At 38.6% G+C, this 15,827-nt stretch overlaps 1 protein-coding gene across 4 annotated transcripts in view; it reads left to right on the top strand.

Moving 5' to 3' along the window:
- Positions 1 to 15,827, top strand: part of VMP1 (vacuole membrane protein 1) — a 141,253-nt gene that overhangs the window by 115,326 nt on the left and 10,100 nt on the right. For 3 of the 4 annotated variants that reach the window (XM_032321153.1, XM_032321151.1, XM_032321152.1), the window contains one exon: positions 2,746 to 2,807. In XM_032321153.1, coding sequence (XP_032177044.1) covers positions 2,746 to 2,807 — 62 coding nt within the window. Of the gene's footprint in view, positions 1 to 2,745; positions 2,808 to 11,350; positions 13,782 to 15,827 lie in introns of those variants that run through there. The other variant, XM_032321154.1, reaches the window with a different exon arrangement.

Raw genomic sequence — 15,827 nt, 5'->3', positions numbered from 1 at the left:
CTTACATAGATCCAGCTATCTGGCTGCCAATGTCTCTGTTAACGCTAGGACATTTCTTAAGAAAATGTCATTGCCTTATTAGTCTAATATCTGAAATAATATGTTTTAGTCTAATTTAGTTACTTTCCTGAGATTCATGATGGGTAGATAAAAAGAAGTCTATCATTTATTTCTCTTCCCTCCCTTTTGGTTGCATAGGCTCAAGTTATTATTTGACAAACAATAACAAAAATGTCAGCAGGCATCATCAGGAATTTGGAGAGAATCTAGAATTACTCGTATTTGATAAGAGAGTTATTATCAGTCCTTTAGAGCTAAACTTGAATATCACCTTGAATCTCTAATTAATCGTACTTATATGACATTTCCTTTCTCTGAACTCGTAGAATACATTTTTACTACTAATGTCATGTATAGTTCTTTTTCTTAAGGTTTTATTTATTTATCTGACGGAGATCACAAGTAGGCAGAGAGGCAGGCAGAGAGAGAAGAGGAAGCAGGCTCCCCGCTGAGCAGAGAGCCTGATGCGGGGCTCGATCCCAGGACCCTGGGATCATGACCTGAGCCGAAGGCAGAGGCTTTAACCCACTGAACCACCCAGGCACCCCGTTTTTTTTTTTTAAGAAACTTATTGGGGCGCCTGGGTGGCTCAGTGGGTTAAGCCTCTGCGTTAGACTCGGGTCATGATTCCAAAGTCCTGGGATTGAGCCCCACATTGGGCTCCCTGCTCAGTGAGGAACCTTCTTCTCCTTCTCCCTCTGCCTGCTGCTCCCCTTGCTTATGTGCGCTCTCTCTCTCTCTGTCAAATATATAAATAAAATATTTTTTTAAAAAAGAAAAGAAAAAGGTTTATAAGGGCACAGAGTAGCTGGGTGGCTCAGTCAGTTAAGCAGCTGCTTTTGTCTTAGCTCATGATCTTGAGCCCTGTGTCAGGCTCCCTGCTCAGCGGGGAGTCTGCTTGTCCTTCTCCTTCTACCCCTCACCCAAACTCATGGTCTCTCTCACTCTGCTCTCTCTCAAATAAAATAAAATCGGGCGCCTGGGTGGCGCAGTGGGTTAAGCCTCTGCCTTCGGCTCAGGTCATGATCTCAGGGTCCTGGGATCAAGTCCCGCATCGGGCTCTCTGCTTGGCAGAGAGCCTGCTTTCCCCCCTCTCTCTGCCTGCCTCTCTGCCTACTTGTGATCTCTGTCTGTCAAATAAATAAGTAAAATCTTTTTTTTTTTTTTTTTTTTTTTTTATTTATTTGTTAGAGAGAGAGAGAGAGAGATACAGAGCGCAAGCACAGGCAGACAGAATGGCAGGCTAGAGGCAGAGGGAGAAGCAGGCTCCCTGCCGAGCAAGGAGCCCGATGTGGGACTCGATCCCAGGACGCTGGGATCATGACCTGAGCCGAAGGCAGCCGCTTAACCAACTGAGCCACCCAGGCGTCCCAATAAGTAAAATCTTTTTAAAAAAAAATTAAAAAATAAAATAAAATCTTTTTAAATTAATTAATTCTTAATTATCCTTAATTAATCAAATAAATGATTATTCATTAATTAATTAATTCAGGGCCGAGTGCCTGAGTGGCTCAGTCATTTGAGCATCTGCTTTGGCTCTGGTCATGGTCTCAGGATCTTGGGATTGGGTCCTGCATAGGGCTGTCTGCTCAGGGCAGGAAGTCTGTTTCTCCCTCTCCCTCTGCCCACTCCTATTCTCTCTCTCTCTCTCTCTCTCTCTCTCTCAAATAAGTAAAATCTTAAAACAAAAATTCTTCAGGACATTGAAGAAGTGTCCTTTACATTTCATGTCCCCTGAAAATCTGTAAGAATGCCTTACATTATTTTGAACATTTTCAACTGAGTTGAAGATATTTGCTACCTTTTAGCACTAAAGGCATCTTTATTTAAAAGGTAAGTTATCGGGGCATATGGGTGGCTCAGTGGGTTAAAGGCTCTGCCTTCAGCTCAGGTCATGATCCCAGGGTCCTGGGATCAAGCCCTGCATCAGGCTCTCTGCTCAGCAGGGAGCCTGCTTCCTCCTCTCTCTCTGCCTGCCTCTCTGCCTACTTGTGATCTCTGTCTGTCAAATAAATAAATAAAATCTTCTTTTTTAAAAAAAGGAAGAAAAAAAAAAAGGTAAGGTATCAACATCTTTAATTAATGGAGACTACTTCAGTGACACCAGACTGAAAATGATCCAGGTCTGATAAAGATTCTCAATAACCTGTTGATGTTTTTGCTTGTACAATAAGTCTAAAAGTCCAAGATCACCCAGGATCTAAGAAAGGAACTTTAATGTTAACTTCCACAAACTTTCTATAAAGGAGGTATAGGCTTTTCAGGATCCTCTGGATTAGATTTAGTCCAGACCCATGTCCTTAGGCTGATCAGCTTTAATTTTGGTAGTGGGGGCTATATGGGAACCCATGACTTTAGTTTGTGTGCTCCATTCTAAGATACACATACATGTGGAATGTTCACTCAGCCTTGGGTTTCATGACTCACATTTTTCCCTCAGACATGGTCACGTATCCTGTAAGACTAGAGCTGTGCTTAAGGAAAAACATCTTTAAAATACAAAGTAGGTAGCATTTGTTAGGCAAGTGGTGTTTTTAGTATTTTTTTTTAAGAATTTTTAAAAATTGTATTTGGGGCAGCAGTTTGCCTTTTTAATAAACTGTTACCAGAATTATGAATTTATATTGAGGTGGTTTTTTTTTCTGATAACAGAAATACTTATTTTACCTGGTATTTTCTCTACAGAAAATCTTCGTTATAATAACATTCAGCAAACACATAGTGGAGCAGATGGTGGCTTTCATTGGGTGAGTAATTCCTTGTGGATTAATATTAATGTCATCACTGTTCAAATAGAAAAAAAAGTATAGAAGATTTTATTGGGACAGAATTTTTCTAATACCTTTTTATTTTTTGAGAAGGAAAAATCTTTTGCCCTGTTATTAGTTAAATTGAAGACTTTCTTACCCTACAGCTGGGAAAGGTCAAGTTCAGATAATCCTTATTTAATTTTAGATTTTTAATTAAATTTTAATTTTAAAGTCATATAATTCATGATTTTAAAAAAGCTTTGTGGGGGGGCGCCTGGGTGGCTCAGTGGGTTAAGCCACTGCCTTCGGCTCGGGTCATGATCTCAGGGTCCTGGGATCGAGTCCCACGTCGGGCTCTCTGCTCAGGAGGGAGCCTGCTTCCCTCTCTCTCTCTCTCTCTGCCAGCCTCTCTACCTACCTGTGATCTCTCTCTGTCAAATAAATAAATAAAATCTTTATAAAAAAAAAAAAAAAAGCTTTGGGGGGCGCCTGGGTGGCTCAGTGGATTAAAGCCTCTGCCTTCGGTTCAGGTCATGATCTCAGGGTCCTAGGATTGGGCTCTCTGCTCGGCGGTGAGCCTGCTTCCTCCTCTCTCCCTCTCTGCCTGCCTCTCTGGCTGCTTGTGATCTCTCTCCTTGTCAAATAAATAAATAAAATCTTAAAAACAAAAAAAAATTTTTTAAAATTTTAAAAGCTTTGGGGGTGCCTGGGTGGCTCAGTGGGTTAAGCCTCTGCCTTCGGCTCAGGTCATGATCCCAGGGTCCTGGGATCGAGCCCGGCGTTGGACTCTCTGCTCAGCGGGAAGCCTGCTTCCCGTCCTCTCTCTCTGCCTGCCTCTCTGCCTACTTGTGATCTCTATCTGTCAAATAAATAAATAAAATCTTTTTAAAAAAAATTTTTTTTAAGCTTTGGAGTTTGAGACTGTTGATCCACCAAAGAAATAAATTCTCTTTATATAAAAGACATCTGTGTATTATTACAGTTTAATGGTACTTTAGTACAATGTTGTGATTTTTAGCTAAAATTCGTTGTCAGATGCACAGTTGCATTTAATTTAAATACAAATCTTACATAAAATATTAATATTTCATTAAAAAGTAATGATAAGATGGTATATAATATTACAAAATATGTCAGTTATGAACCTATTACTTCACTAGAGAAAAATCAGGCCATTTTAAAAGGCTAGACTTTCCATAGCTTTTATTTCTGTGTTTATAGAAGTAAGATCAGTTTTTACTTACGCTTCGAATGATAATGTCATAAATTTGTGGAGTGGACTTTGATAAAATAGTAAAGAAAGACTCTGTTGGGTTGGTTTTTTTTTTTTTTTTTAAGATTTTATTTATTTATTTGACAGAGATCACAAGTAGGTAGAGAGGCAGGCAGAGGTTGGTGGGGAAGCAGACTCCCCACTGAGCAGAGAGCCCGATGCTGGACTTGATTCCAGGACCCTGAGACCACAACCCAAACCAAAGGCAGAGCGCCAACCCACTGAGCCACCCAGTAGCCCCTCTTTTTTGGGTTAATCAAGTTAATTATCAACTAGAATGGGAATACTATCAGATAATGAAACTTTTTTTATGCATTTTTCTTTTTTACTCAGTGTTTATAGGTGAGATCCTTTCTTTTCATTTAATAATTTAACTGCCCAAGGGTGCCTGACTGCCTCAGTCTGTAGAGCATGTGACTCTTGATGTTGGGGTTGTGAGTTCGAGCCACACATTAGGTATAGGGATTACTTAAAACTAAAAAATTTAAAAATTAAAAAAAGCTTCATTGCCTAATGGTAGAAGGTACCCCTAGTGTACCTTCTTAAAAGCCATTTATAAAACAAAACACTTAGAAGAATTTTTGCTGTTTTAAAAAAAAAATGCCATTTGGAGGGGAGTTCATGAGTATTAGTCTTATTATTATTATTTTTTTAAAAGATTTTATTTATTCATTTGACAGAGAGAGATCACAAGTAAGCAGAGAGGCAGGCAGAGAGAGAGGAAGGGAAGCAGGCTCTCTGCTGAGCAGAGAGCCCTATGCGGGACTTGATCCCAGGACCCTGAGATCATGACCCGAGCCAAAGGCAGTGGCTTAACCCACTGAGCCACCCAGGCGCCCCTTATTATTATTATTTTTTAAGATTTAGTGTATTTATTTGAGAGAGAGAGCATGAGTGAGAGAGCACAAGCAGGGGGAGCAGCAGAGGGAGAGGGAGAGCAGACTTTCCACCAAGCAGGGAACCTGATGTGGGGCTCTATTTCAGAACCCTGAGATCGAGTCACATGCTGTACAGGCTGAGCCTCCCAGGTTCCCCTAATTTTATTATTCTTTAAACCATACATTATATATTTATACTCTTTTATATATGTTTGATAATAAAATAGTATTTGATATTTTCTATTATGGTTTTAAAGTAATAATTGATGAAAAATGTGTTCTTGAGAATAAATTCAGTGGGGCCAATTATTGGTTTTATTACCTCCTAAGCTTCTGATTATAAATGTGGATTATACCTTGTCCATTAGAATTTAATTATTCCAGTTTTTTGTTCTCTGGATTCTTACAAATAAATTGGTTTACAAGTCAACATACATCACATTCAGAAAGAAATATTCTTGTTCCTTATTTTCTAAACACAAAGAAGATATTTCATCTGTTTTTAGAGTTATTATTCCATCTCTAGAATTCCGAAGGACCTAGAGCTGACCACTGTACAAACCCACAAGTTACAGTGGTGACTGTGGATGTAACACTGTATGTTCTCTTCTCCTGTTGCTATGCTGAACATTTATAAGAGGAAGTTTTTCAGGGTTCCTGGTGACTCAGTCAGTTGGGCATCTCACTCTTGGTTTCAGTTCAGGTCATGATCTCCTGGATCATGCGGTGGAGCTTCTCAGTGGACTCCATGCTCAGCGGGGAGTCTGCTTGAAGATTCTCTCCGTCTGCACCTTTTCCCCCAATTGCGTGCATGCTTGCATGCAGGCGTTCTCTCTCTCTCGCTCTCTCTCTCTTTGTAAATTAAAGTAATTAATCTTAGAAAAGGGGAGGGGTAAGTTTTTCAACATTTATACATATTCACCACTACTACCTTCTGTGTCACCATCCTTTAGAATTTCTAAAAAGTTAAATTAGGCAACTACCTACCATTTCTACCCACATCAAGTTACGTTCCTTTCCCATCTGTTCTCCATACTGCAGTTAGTAACCTTTAAAAGTATTATTGTGAGCATGTCATCACCACTGTCCTTACCCCCGAGCTCCTCATCTTCTTGAAACCCTTAAATTGTTTTTTCCTTCTTAGATAAAGCTAAAACTCCTGAACATGGTCTAGAGAGCCTTGCATGATGTATCCCCTATAATTTCCCTTTCTTGAGTCTCCCATCAGTGGTCTTTACTTGCTTGTGGTTTTTCCTTTGCCTAGTTCAGGGTTTCTTTTCTTTCTTTTTCTTCCTTTCTTTCTTTCTTTCTTTCTTTCTTTTTCTTTCTTTCTTTTTAAGATTTTATTTATTTGAGAGAGAGCATGAGCAGGGGGAGGGATAGAGGGAGAAGAAGAAGCAGACTCCCTGCTGCCCAGGACCCTGAAATTATGACCTGAGCCAAAGGCAGATGCTTAACCAACTGAGCCACTCAAGCACTCCAGTTCAGGGTTTCTTTACCTTTGTACTTTTGACATTTTTAGGTCAACTAATTCTTTGTTATGGGGACTGTCCTGTGCATTGTAAGATATTTAACTGCAACCTGTACTCTTACTCACTAGATACTAGTAGTATCTCCCAGCCATGATAATCAGAAATGTCTGCAGATATTACCAAATGTCCTAATGCACATATACCTTCACTACCACCACCGACCTCAGTCATAACCATTGACCTAAGTAATGTCATTCATTCATTCATTCTAAGTAGGTTCCATGCCCATCCTGGAGCCCAATGCAGGGCTTGAACTCACGACCCTGAAATCAAGGGTCATGAGTTCAAGCCCTGATCTGAGATTAAGAGTTGGACACTTAACCAGCTGAGCCACCCAGGCGACCCTAGATAACATTCTTTAGATTTCATCTATTACGTTAACAAAATGCCTTCCCAGGATGCCTGGATGGCTCAGTGGGTTAGAGCCTCTGCCTTCTGCTCAGGTCATGATCTCAGGGTCTTGGGATCGAGTCCTGCATTGGGCTCTTTGCTCGGCGGGGAGCCTGCTTCCTCCCCTCTCTCTGCCTGCCTCTCTGCCTGCTTGTGATCTCTGTCTGTCAAATAAATAAATAAAATCTTTAAAACAAAACAAAACAAACAAACAAAAAAAATGCCTTCCCTGACTAAATTAGATATCCTCTTTTCCCTAGAAAATAGGGACATTTGTTCACAACAGCATGTATTGCATGCACTGACAGTTGTGTTTTACATTTATATTTGAGGGTATATGATTATTATCTTTCTTATAATTACTTTCCCTAACCTGTTAGCTTCTTTCTGGCCAAGGCCATGCCTAGTTTTGTTCACTATTGTCTCTGTAGCACCTGGCTTCTTGATTGACATCTAACAGGTGCTTGGTAAATATCTAGTGAATATCATGAATACATGATATCCAAATAAAGCTCTGGCTAATAAAAATTAGCATATCATCTCACAGCCCAGAATCTTCTGTTTCCTCAGCCTTTGGAGTTTCTGAAAAGTTATATTACTTATCTACAGTAGATAGAAATAAAAGAGTTTTTATAATCTTAGGCCAACATTTTAAGGTTAGAATTTCTTAACAGTTTTCAAAAACAGTAGTTCCTTCCCTTTGTTATCTCATCTAGCACACCATTTCAAAAAAATCCAGTGATTCATTCTTTATTTTTTTTTTTTAAGATTTTATTTTTAAGTAATCTCTATACCCAACATGGGACTTAAACTCATAACCCCGAGATCAAGAGTTGTATGCTCCCCCAACTAACCCGGCGAGGTGCCCCAGTGATTCTTCCTTCTTTTTTTTAAGATTTTATTTTTTGAGAGAGAGAGAGCATGGGTGAGAATAGGGGCAGAGGGAGAAGCAGACTCCCCACTGATCAGGGAGCCAGATGTGGGGCTCAATCCCAGGACCCTGGGATCATGACCTGAGCCAAAGGCACTCAACCAACTGAGCCTACCCAGGGGCTTCTGATTCTTCCTTCTTAAAGATGGTTTTGCATAAAGTCATTCTGAGATATTCAAGACCTGCTAGAATCTAATTTTTATTGAATTAAATGGGTGGTGTCTTGTTTTTTAAATAGTTTTTAGGAGATTGATAATGGAATGTCCTGATAATCCTCATCTTTTCCCCAGTGCTATTTACAGGGATTACCTCATCAATTTCTTTTGATGAGACAGTGTATTAAACAGTATAAATAATCAGATTTAGCAGATGATAATAATTCTTTATTAGCAAACACCAGTGGGTATATTTTTCATATTTGTCAGGAATAACATTATCTTTTAATCTTATTCTCCAGTTGAGCTTGACATGATTTGTTTTCCTGTATTTTGAAGTAGGAAATGCTTTTAAATACAAGTGTTCAGGGGCGCCTGGGTGGCTCAGTGGGTTAAGCCTCTGCCTTTGGCTCAGGTCATGATCCCAGGGTCCTGGGATTGAGCCCCGCATCGGGCTCTCTGCTCCACAGGGAGCCTGCTTCCCCCCTCCCACGCCTGCCTCTCTGTCTACTTGTGATCTCTGTCAAATAAATAGATAAAAATCTTAAAAATAAATAAATTAATAAATATAAGTGTTCAAATGATAATTAATAAATAGACTCACTAAGCCTAGACTGAAATTTAAGTTAAACAAGGAGAATGAATTTTTAGTAGACATAAATTTATTTTTACATATCATAATAGTTTAGCAATCTATTTCAGAAAAGAGAAGAATAGTTAAATTGATTCCCTAGACCCATTGTTGAGTTGAACTGAAAATAGTGCCTGTAGTTTGCTATAATAACATTATCCTTTGATTGTTGTCTCATTATACTATTAAACTGTAAATGGTTTAGCAGTTGATCAAACTAAACTAGTAAAGTTTGGAATACAGCCTTTTGAAGGATATTAAGAACTATACACCCAAAATTAAGGGAGTGGTGAATTACCATTGTAGTGGAAAAAAATCAAAAGACAAGACCAAAAAGTCAGCAACAATTGAAACTTAAAATGATGAGATACTAAAAAAGGAAGAATGAAAAATGAACCCCAATAGTAAAGGAGAGCTAGGGAGTAGAATATATAAAGAGAGTACAGCCTTTGAACAAAAGAAATTGAGATTTGAGTATGAACTCTGCCCCAGACCAGTTATTTAACTTCTCTGTGCATCCACTTCTGTTTGCTCTTTTTTCTTTTCTTTCTTTTCTTTTTTTTTTTTAAAGATTTTATTTATTTGACACAGAGAGAGACAGTGAGAGAGGGAACACAAACGGGGGAGTTGGAGAGGGAGAAGCAGCTTTCCCCTGAGCAGGGAGCTGGATGCTGGGCTTAATCCGAGGACCCTGGGATCATGATCATGACCTGAGCCAAAGACAGACACTTAACTGACTGAGCCACCCAGGCATCCCTATTTGCTCTTTTTTCAAACAACACGTTTCTTTTCTTTCTTTCTTTTTCTTTTTTTTTTAAGATACATTTATTTATTTAATGAGAGAGAGCAAGCAGAGGGGAGGGAGGGAAGCACCAGAGGGAAAGGGAGAGAGAATATCCCCAGCAGACTCCTGTTTTGATAACTTAGTATTGATAAGATAATTTTATCTAGGACCAGATTCGGGCAGATTCTCACCACGGGTATGCCAGGCCAACTGCCCACTACCATCATACCATCCCTGGTAGTGAGTTAGTGTTGACCATTACATCTCTGGTGCTGTGGTTTAGTATTAATTTTACCGAGGTATGACTGCTATACTGACGACTGAAGGAAATACTCCTTTCCAAAGGACTTCTAGTCTTAATGTAAGTAGGGAGTGGCCCTGCTAAATATGATACCCTAAGTATACCCTTGGCCTTTGGTATTTTTAGTACAGAATGTCATTCTATGACAGTCCTAAGGTCCCAGAGAGAATATAAGCCCTACCTTCAAAATTTACTGTAATTTTACGAGTAAATAGTTACCTTCCCTCAACTAGAAATAGTAATTAGATTTATTTCTTGGATAGTTCTGGAAAGTTCACTAGTGTCATTAGGCTTAGGAAAGGTATCTCTATCTTTTCCTAAATCAAAGTGTTTGTCTAGTTAAAAATGGAAATCTGAACAGATAAAATGAATCAGTTTTATATTCCAAAAGATGTTAGAATACAGATAATAGCCTTGAGAGAAATCCTTTTGGTTTATAGTATTTTGGCAGGGAACAGAGAAAAGATTCTGAAAAAAAGATTAGGCGTGTAATAGTTTTTCACTATTTGGTGTCTTAGGTTGAAATAAGTCAAGGAGACAGAACCAAAGAAAGAGAGAACTTCAGAGCCTCAAAGGCATTATATTTGTTTCAGTCTTTTTTTTTTTTTTAAATAAGATTTTAAATTAATTTTTATTTAATTTTAGACTTTCTCCAATGAGAGAGACCTGGACCTATTTCTTAAAGAGCATGACCAAGTCTAACATTAAAATCATGATTAAAATGACGTGTTCCAGTATTCTCACCAAATAGAGGATAAGAATTCCCAGAAAATAACATTAAGCTTGTGATTCGTAACAAACCATATGCAGAACATTGGCTCATTGTCAGGTTGCCAGGGTCTTATTGGAAGACAAAGTCCCTAGTTTTACCACACAGGAAAGTAACTCAATCATTGAACTTAGGGGTGGGGGTTGGCTTGAGCAGGGACTTTTTACCAGATACAGAATGTTCCATGCTCTTTGCTGTCTCCTATTTGTGAGTTAACTTGATGTTTGACCTCAGAGTCGAACTTGCTTGTGGCAAGAGAGATCATTTTAACCAGTGAGTAATTAAGTTCTTGAATCTTAACAATGTTTCTTGTTCCTTACTTTGTAACAAGTGGTCGGAATGAGCTATGTTAGTCTGGACTTTTTCTTCTACAGAAAGAAAATCTATTCTTTCCTTCTTTCTTCCTTTCTTCCTTTCTTTCCTTTCTTTCCTTTCTTTTTATTTATTTATTTGATAGACAGAGATCACCAGTAGGCAGAGAGGTAGGCAGGGGGCGGGGAAGCTTCCCCGCCTAGCAGAGAGCCGGATGCAGATCCCAGGACCCTGTGATCACAACCCGAGCCCAAGGCAAACTTTAACCCACTGAGCCATCCAGGTGCCCCAAATCTGTTCTTTCATTTTTAAAATATAAAATAGTTAACACAATTGATTCTCTTTAACTTTGATCACTATAAAATAATCAGAAAAGGTAATGGAGGTGTAGAATACACAATACTTGTATTAACTGGAAAAGGATATATTAAGTTTTAACACTGCAACTGTGGAGAATCAGTTGTATGCAGACTTTAACACAATCTTCTGCAATTTAGGTGGAAAACTCCTTCCTTTTCATGTCCTTTTCCTGTAATTTGTTATCTTCTCTTTTGACACTTACCTATTCTATATTTTTGTTACAGATACTGGGAGGCAACATAGCTAAGGATAAAGCAGGAACTCTGGAGTTAGACTGTATGAGAAATTGTCATTGTATTAGGAAGTTACTATTGACCATAATTAGAACATTTCTGTAGAATGATGAAAACTAAAACTGAATTATATTGTATTACATAGAATTGTTGGTTAAAGGAAAAGGCAGGTCAGGGTCATGCCTGACACATTGTACGTGTTCTATAAATATTTGTCGATTCATGAATTCATTCATTATTAGGAGAGACCTCTGAGTATTTTTAGGCTGAGGGAAAGACTAGTAAAGAACTAGAGATGGAAAATAGAAATGGAAAAAGGGAAGGATGTGGATTGGAAATTAGCATTTAGTAAGAACCTATGGTGCCAGATGCTTTACATATATTTTCATTGAATATGTATAACAAAACCTATAAGGTACTATCGCTATATAGATGAGGAAACTGAAACACACAGAAGTTAAATTCATATAAATGCAAGAGTTGGAGATAGGATCCAAGAAATAAGATCAAAAGCCTAAGTGGATTATTTCCTTAACCACTTCTTCCTTCAAAACTAGAGTAAAGATTCCAAGATCTTTTGAAGTAGAAAAGAGGAATTGAGTCAGTGCTATAGAAAGCAGTGAGATCATCTACTTGAAGTTGTAGATTTGGACAAGAGCGCTGGTGTCAAATGGCTTCTGTGTGAATTTGATAAGGAGTCAGCAGAAATTCTCTCTGTCCACTCTGTGTTCACAAGTGTATTCACTTTGTGCAGCTGTAACTAGTTACTGCAGGTGTTACTTTGAGGGAGGAACCTACTGGCCTTTGTACTGTAGGTTTAAATGCATTTTTTTTCTTATCACCTGTCTAGATTAAGTTCATTAGGACAGAGATCCTAACTTTTTTCTTAGTTATCTACTGCATCTAGTGATTTTCTGCCTAATATTGGAATAGTTATATTGTTCTGAGATGAGATTGAATTCCAGTCAGTAATGTCAATTTTTTTAGTCCACTGACCATCATGCCACTTTGAGTAACTAAAGGTCAGTAAGTTTTTATACCATTTTACCTTCAATTTATAATTCTACAAACTCTTCTTTATTATTGATGTTGATACTGTGGTTCCCTATTGCTGATTTCATCCTTAGAACTCAGTGGTCTTCAAGCCAGCCACAGATTTGTCACTGTACAAAGCTGCTGCCAGTTTGCCATTTTCTAGAACTGAAATCAGTTGATTTTTTTACAGGGTTTTGTTTTGGCAGCCAATCACTTTTACTTGGTGCTTAGAGATCACTCCTTCAGCTCTGGCCTCATTCATTGACATAAATGCCTGTTTGGCTTCTACTGCTCAAGTCTACATTCTGATTTGAGGTTTTGTTTTCAAAAACGTCCCTTAATGATCACATAATTCAAAGAGTAGCTACTAATTGTCATAAGGAGGTTTTACCTCCATTCTGCTTCTAATAGAAAACAGTTCTAAATGTTCAAAAGCAAGGGCAATTGCAAATTCTTTTTTTGAAAGACGCCTGTGATGGAAATATGCTGTGAGCCAGTAGCACAATACACCTGATGTTTCTGGATAAAGCAGTGGTCTTCCTTCTGCCCAGCCGCTAAAAAACCGATGGTGTCATGTGTTTATAATACCACTGAGCACACAATGGACTAACTAGAGTACAAAAGAGGTTTTAATCATTTGAAAGAGACACAGATGTGAACGAAATTCAAGATGTTTTAATTCCAAATCCTGAGGTTGAATCATAACGAATTTTAGACTGTTAACAATTTAGATTGTCAGCCCAAAATTTTATATCTGAAAAGCCTTAGATTTTTTAGTGTAGTACTTAACTTTCATTTTGACTTTATTTTATGTTGGGGTACTCTTCCAAGATCCTTAGCTATAAAGGAATTTGGTTTGGGTGGGCTACCACATTTCAGATCCAAAAGCAAGTAGAATGCATCAGTTAACAATTTTCTCTTGTAATAGTAGCTTCAAAGATTCAGATTCTCCATTCAATTACATGGGAAAATTAATAACCCTTTCATTACAGTCATACAGAATTATGGGATCCCATTTATACTAGGTTAAATATAAGTTGATTTGCAGTTAGCACCAGTTCATTTACTTGTCATATTCCTGGGTTAATTAGGTATCAATTTGTTTCTCTCTTTTTTTCTCTCTCTAATCTCTGAGGACGGGAAGGCTATAAATATTAATGAGTCAGCATAATGGCCTTTGGCTTCTTCAGAAAGATTACATGATAAACTACATTCCCCCTTCCTCCCTTCTCCAGAGCAGTCTACCTTATGAGGAAAGACAGTTTCATTTGGAGGGCCATCTATCATTGTTGAATCAGGCCTGGAGTCTGAGATCCATTCTGAGTCACTATGAATAGAGCTCTAGTATTGGTTGGGCCCCAGGGAAACTGGTGGTTAAATACTGTGAGAATCTTTATCAGACAGGAAATGACAACTCATTAAAATACTAACCGTTAAGCCTGTTTAGATCACTGCGTGGGGTGGGGGGACAACTTAACTGTGTACTGTTTGAAATGTGCACATTTCTGGAAACAGAAAAAATTATTTATAAGACTGTTATCAAGAAAGGGAATTGCTGAGGCGCCTGGCTGGCTTAGTCAGTAGAGCATGCAACTCTTGATCGTGAAGTCATAAGTTCAAGCCCCATGTAGGGAGTAGAGTTTACTTTAAAAACAAAAAAAGAGGGGCGCCTGGGTGGCTCAGTGGATTAGAGCCTCTGTCTTCGGCTCAGGTCATGATCTCAGGGTCCTGGGATCGAGCCCCGCATTGGGCTCTCTGCTCTGTGGGGAGCCGGCTTCCTCCTCTCTGCCTGACTCTCTGCCTACTTGTGATCTCTCTGTCAAATAAATAAATAAAATCTTTAAAAAAGAAAGAAAGAAAGAAAAAGTTAAAAACAAAAAATTAAGAAAGGGAATTGCTACAGACCTATACCCCTGGGGCTAATAATATATTATATGTTTTAAAAAAGTTTTAATTAAAGAAAAAAAAAGAAAGGGAATTGCTAGTCCGGTCTTCTTACTGAACTTCCACCATGTTTTTATTGCATCTTTTGTATGGAAGACAGTATCAGCATATAAAGGGGGAGTGGGGTGGGAGGGGCTTTTTTTTTTTTTTTTTAAATCCCTGAATAAATATATCCTACTAGTACCTTCACTGTAAAATTCAGTCTCTTCAGCAGAAGAATCTGTTGGCTTGAGTCTACAAGAGACCATTTTCCATTTATTAGTAGGCTCTCTACTCTAATCCTCCTGGGCCAAATCTCAGTTGATAGAATTCTTTGGAGTTAGAGGATGAATCTGATTTATTGATTTACATGCAGTGATCCTCACTCAGTCAAGAAAATTCTGATGACTCTGATACTCATTTGAAATATAATTGTGTTACAACTGAGGGCTCAGAGTTTCAGTCTCTTGAGGTTTAGCTCTCTGGATTCTAAAAGTCCCTCTTTATTATGACCATTAGAAGTCTGAGGAAAAAAGAGACATCCAGTCTGCTTTATTATCTGTCTATATATCTATTTATTTATTTGACAGAAGGAGAGAAAACACAAGCAGGGAGAGTGGGAGAGGGAGAAGCAGGCTTCCCGCTGAGAAGGGTGCCGGATGTGCAGTCTCTATCCCAGGACTCCAGGATCATGACCTGAGCCCAAGGCAGATACCCAACAACTGAGCCACCCAGATGCCTCCCCTCCCACTGTCTACATCTTTGTAGAAATAGCTTTTTTCTCTCTAGTATCTTACCTAACAGTCCTGTATTGAATTGGTCTGCTAACTATACCTTTTATATTTATACCCCTTGAAGTTTAGCCTCTGGTCTACACCAGTGGTCTCTACCATCGGAATGGGACTAAAACAATAGAACTTATTTTTTTTTAGAACTTCTATTTATATTTATTTTCATCTTTGTTGTTTTCTTTTTTGTGTATTTTAGGTATATAACATTATGGTAGCACATATATACACAGTTTATATGACTATACACATATGGAGGATGTAGTTTACTACCATCAGTCTGACTGGCACTCCCTCGGGCCACATGTCAGAAAATAACATCTCATGGAGTACAGAAATAGACTAGAGGAACAGTGGGAGTGCCACAATGCAAAAGGGGTTCACAGTGGATCTTTTGCAATATATTGTGTTTTTTCTGTGCCCCATTAATCAGATTTTTAATTCCTAGTTTTAACTAAATTAATCCTCATGAAACACACAAGTGGCTTTAAAAGTTTCCTGTAAAGAAACAGTAGAAAGGGGCGCCTGGGTGGCTCAGTGGGTTAAGCCGCTGCCTTCGGCTCAGGTCATGATCTCAGGGTCCTGGAATCGAGTCCCGCATCGGGCTCTCTGCTCAGCAGGGAGCCTGCTTCCTCCTCTCTCTCTCTCTGCCTGCCTCTCTGCCTACTTGTGATCTCTCTCTGGCAAATAAATAAATAAAATCTTTAAAAAAAATTATAAAT

Source organism: Mustela erminea, chromosome 18, assembly GCF_009829155.1.
Source record: "Mustela erminea isolate mMusErm1 chromosome 18, mMusErm1.Pri, whole genome shotgun sequence".
In the NCBI taxonomy this organism is placed as follows: domain Eukaryota; kingdom Metazoa; phylum Chordata; class Mammalia; order Carnivora; family Mustelidae; genus Mustela; species Mustela erminea.
This window is presented reverse-complemented; position numbering and strand designations above follow the sequence as displayed.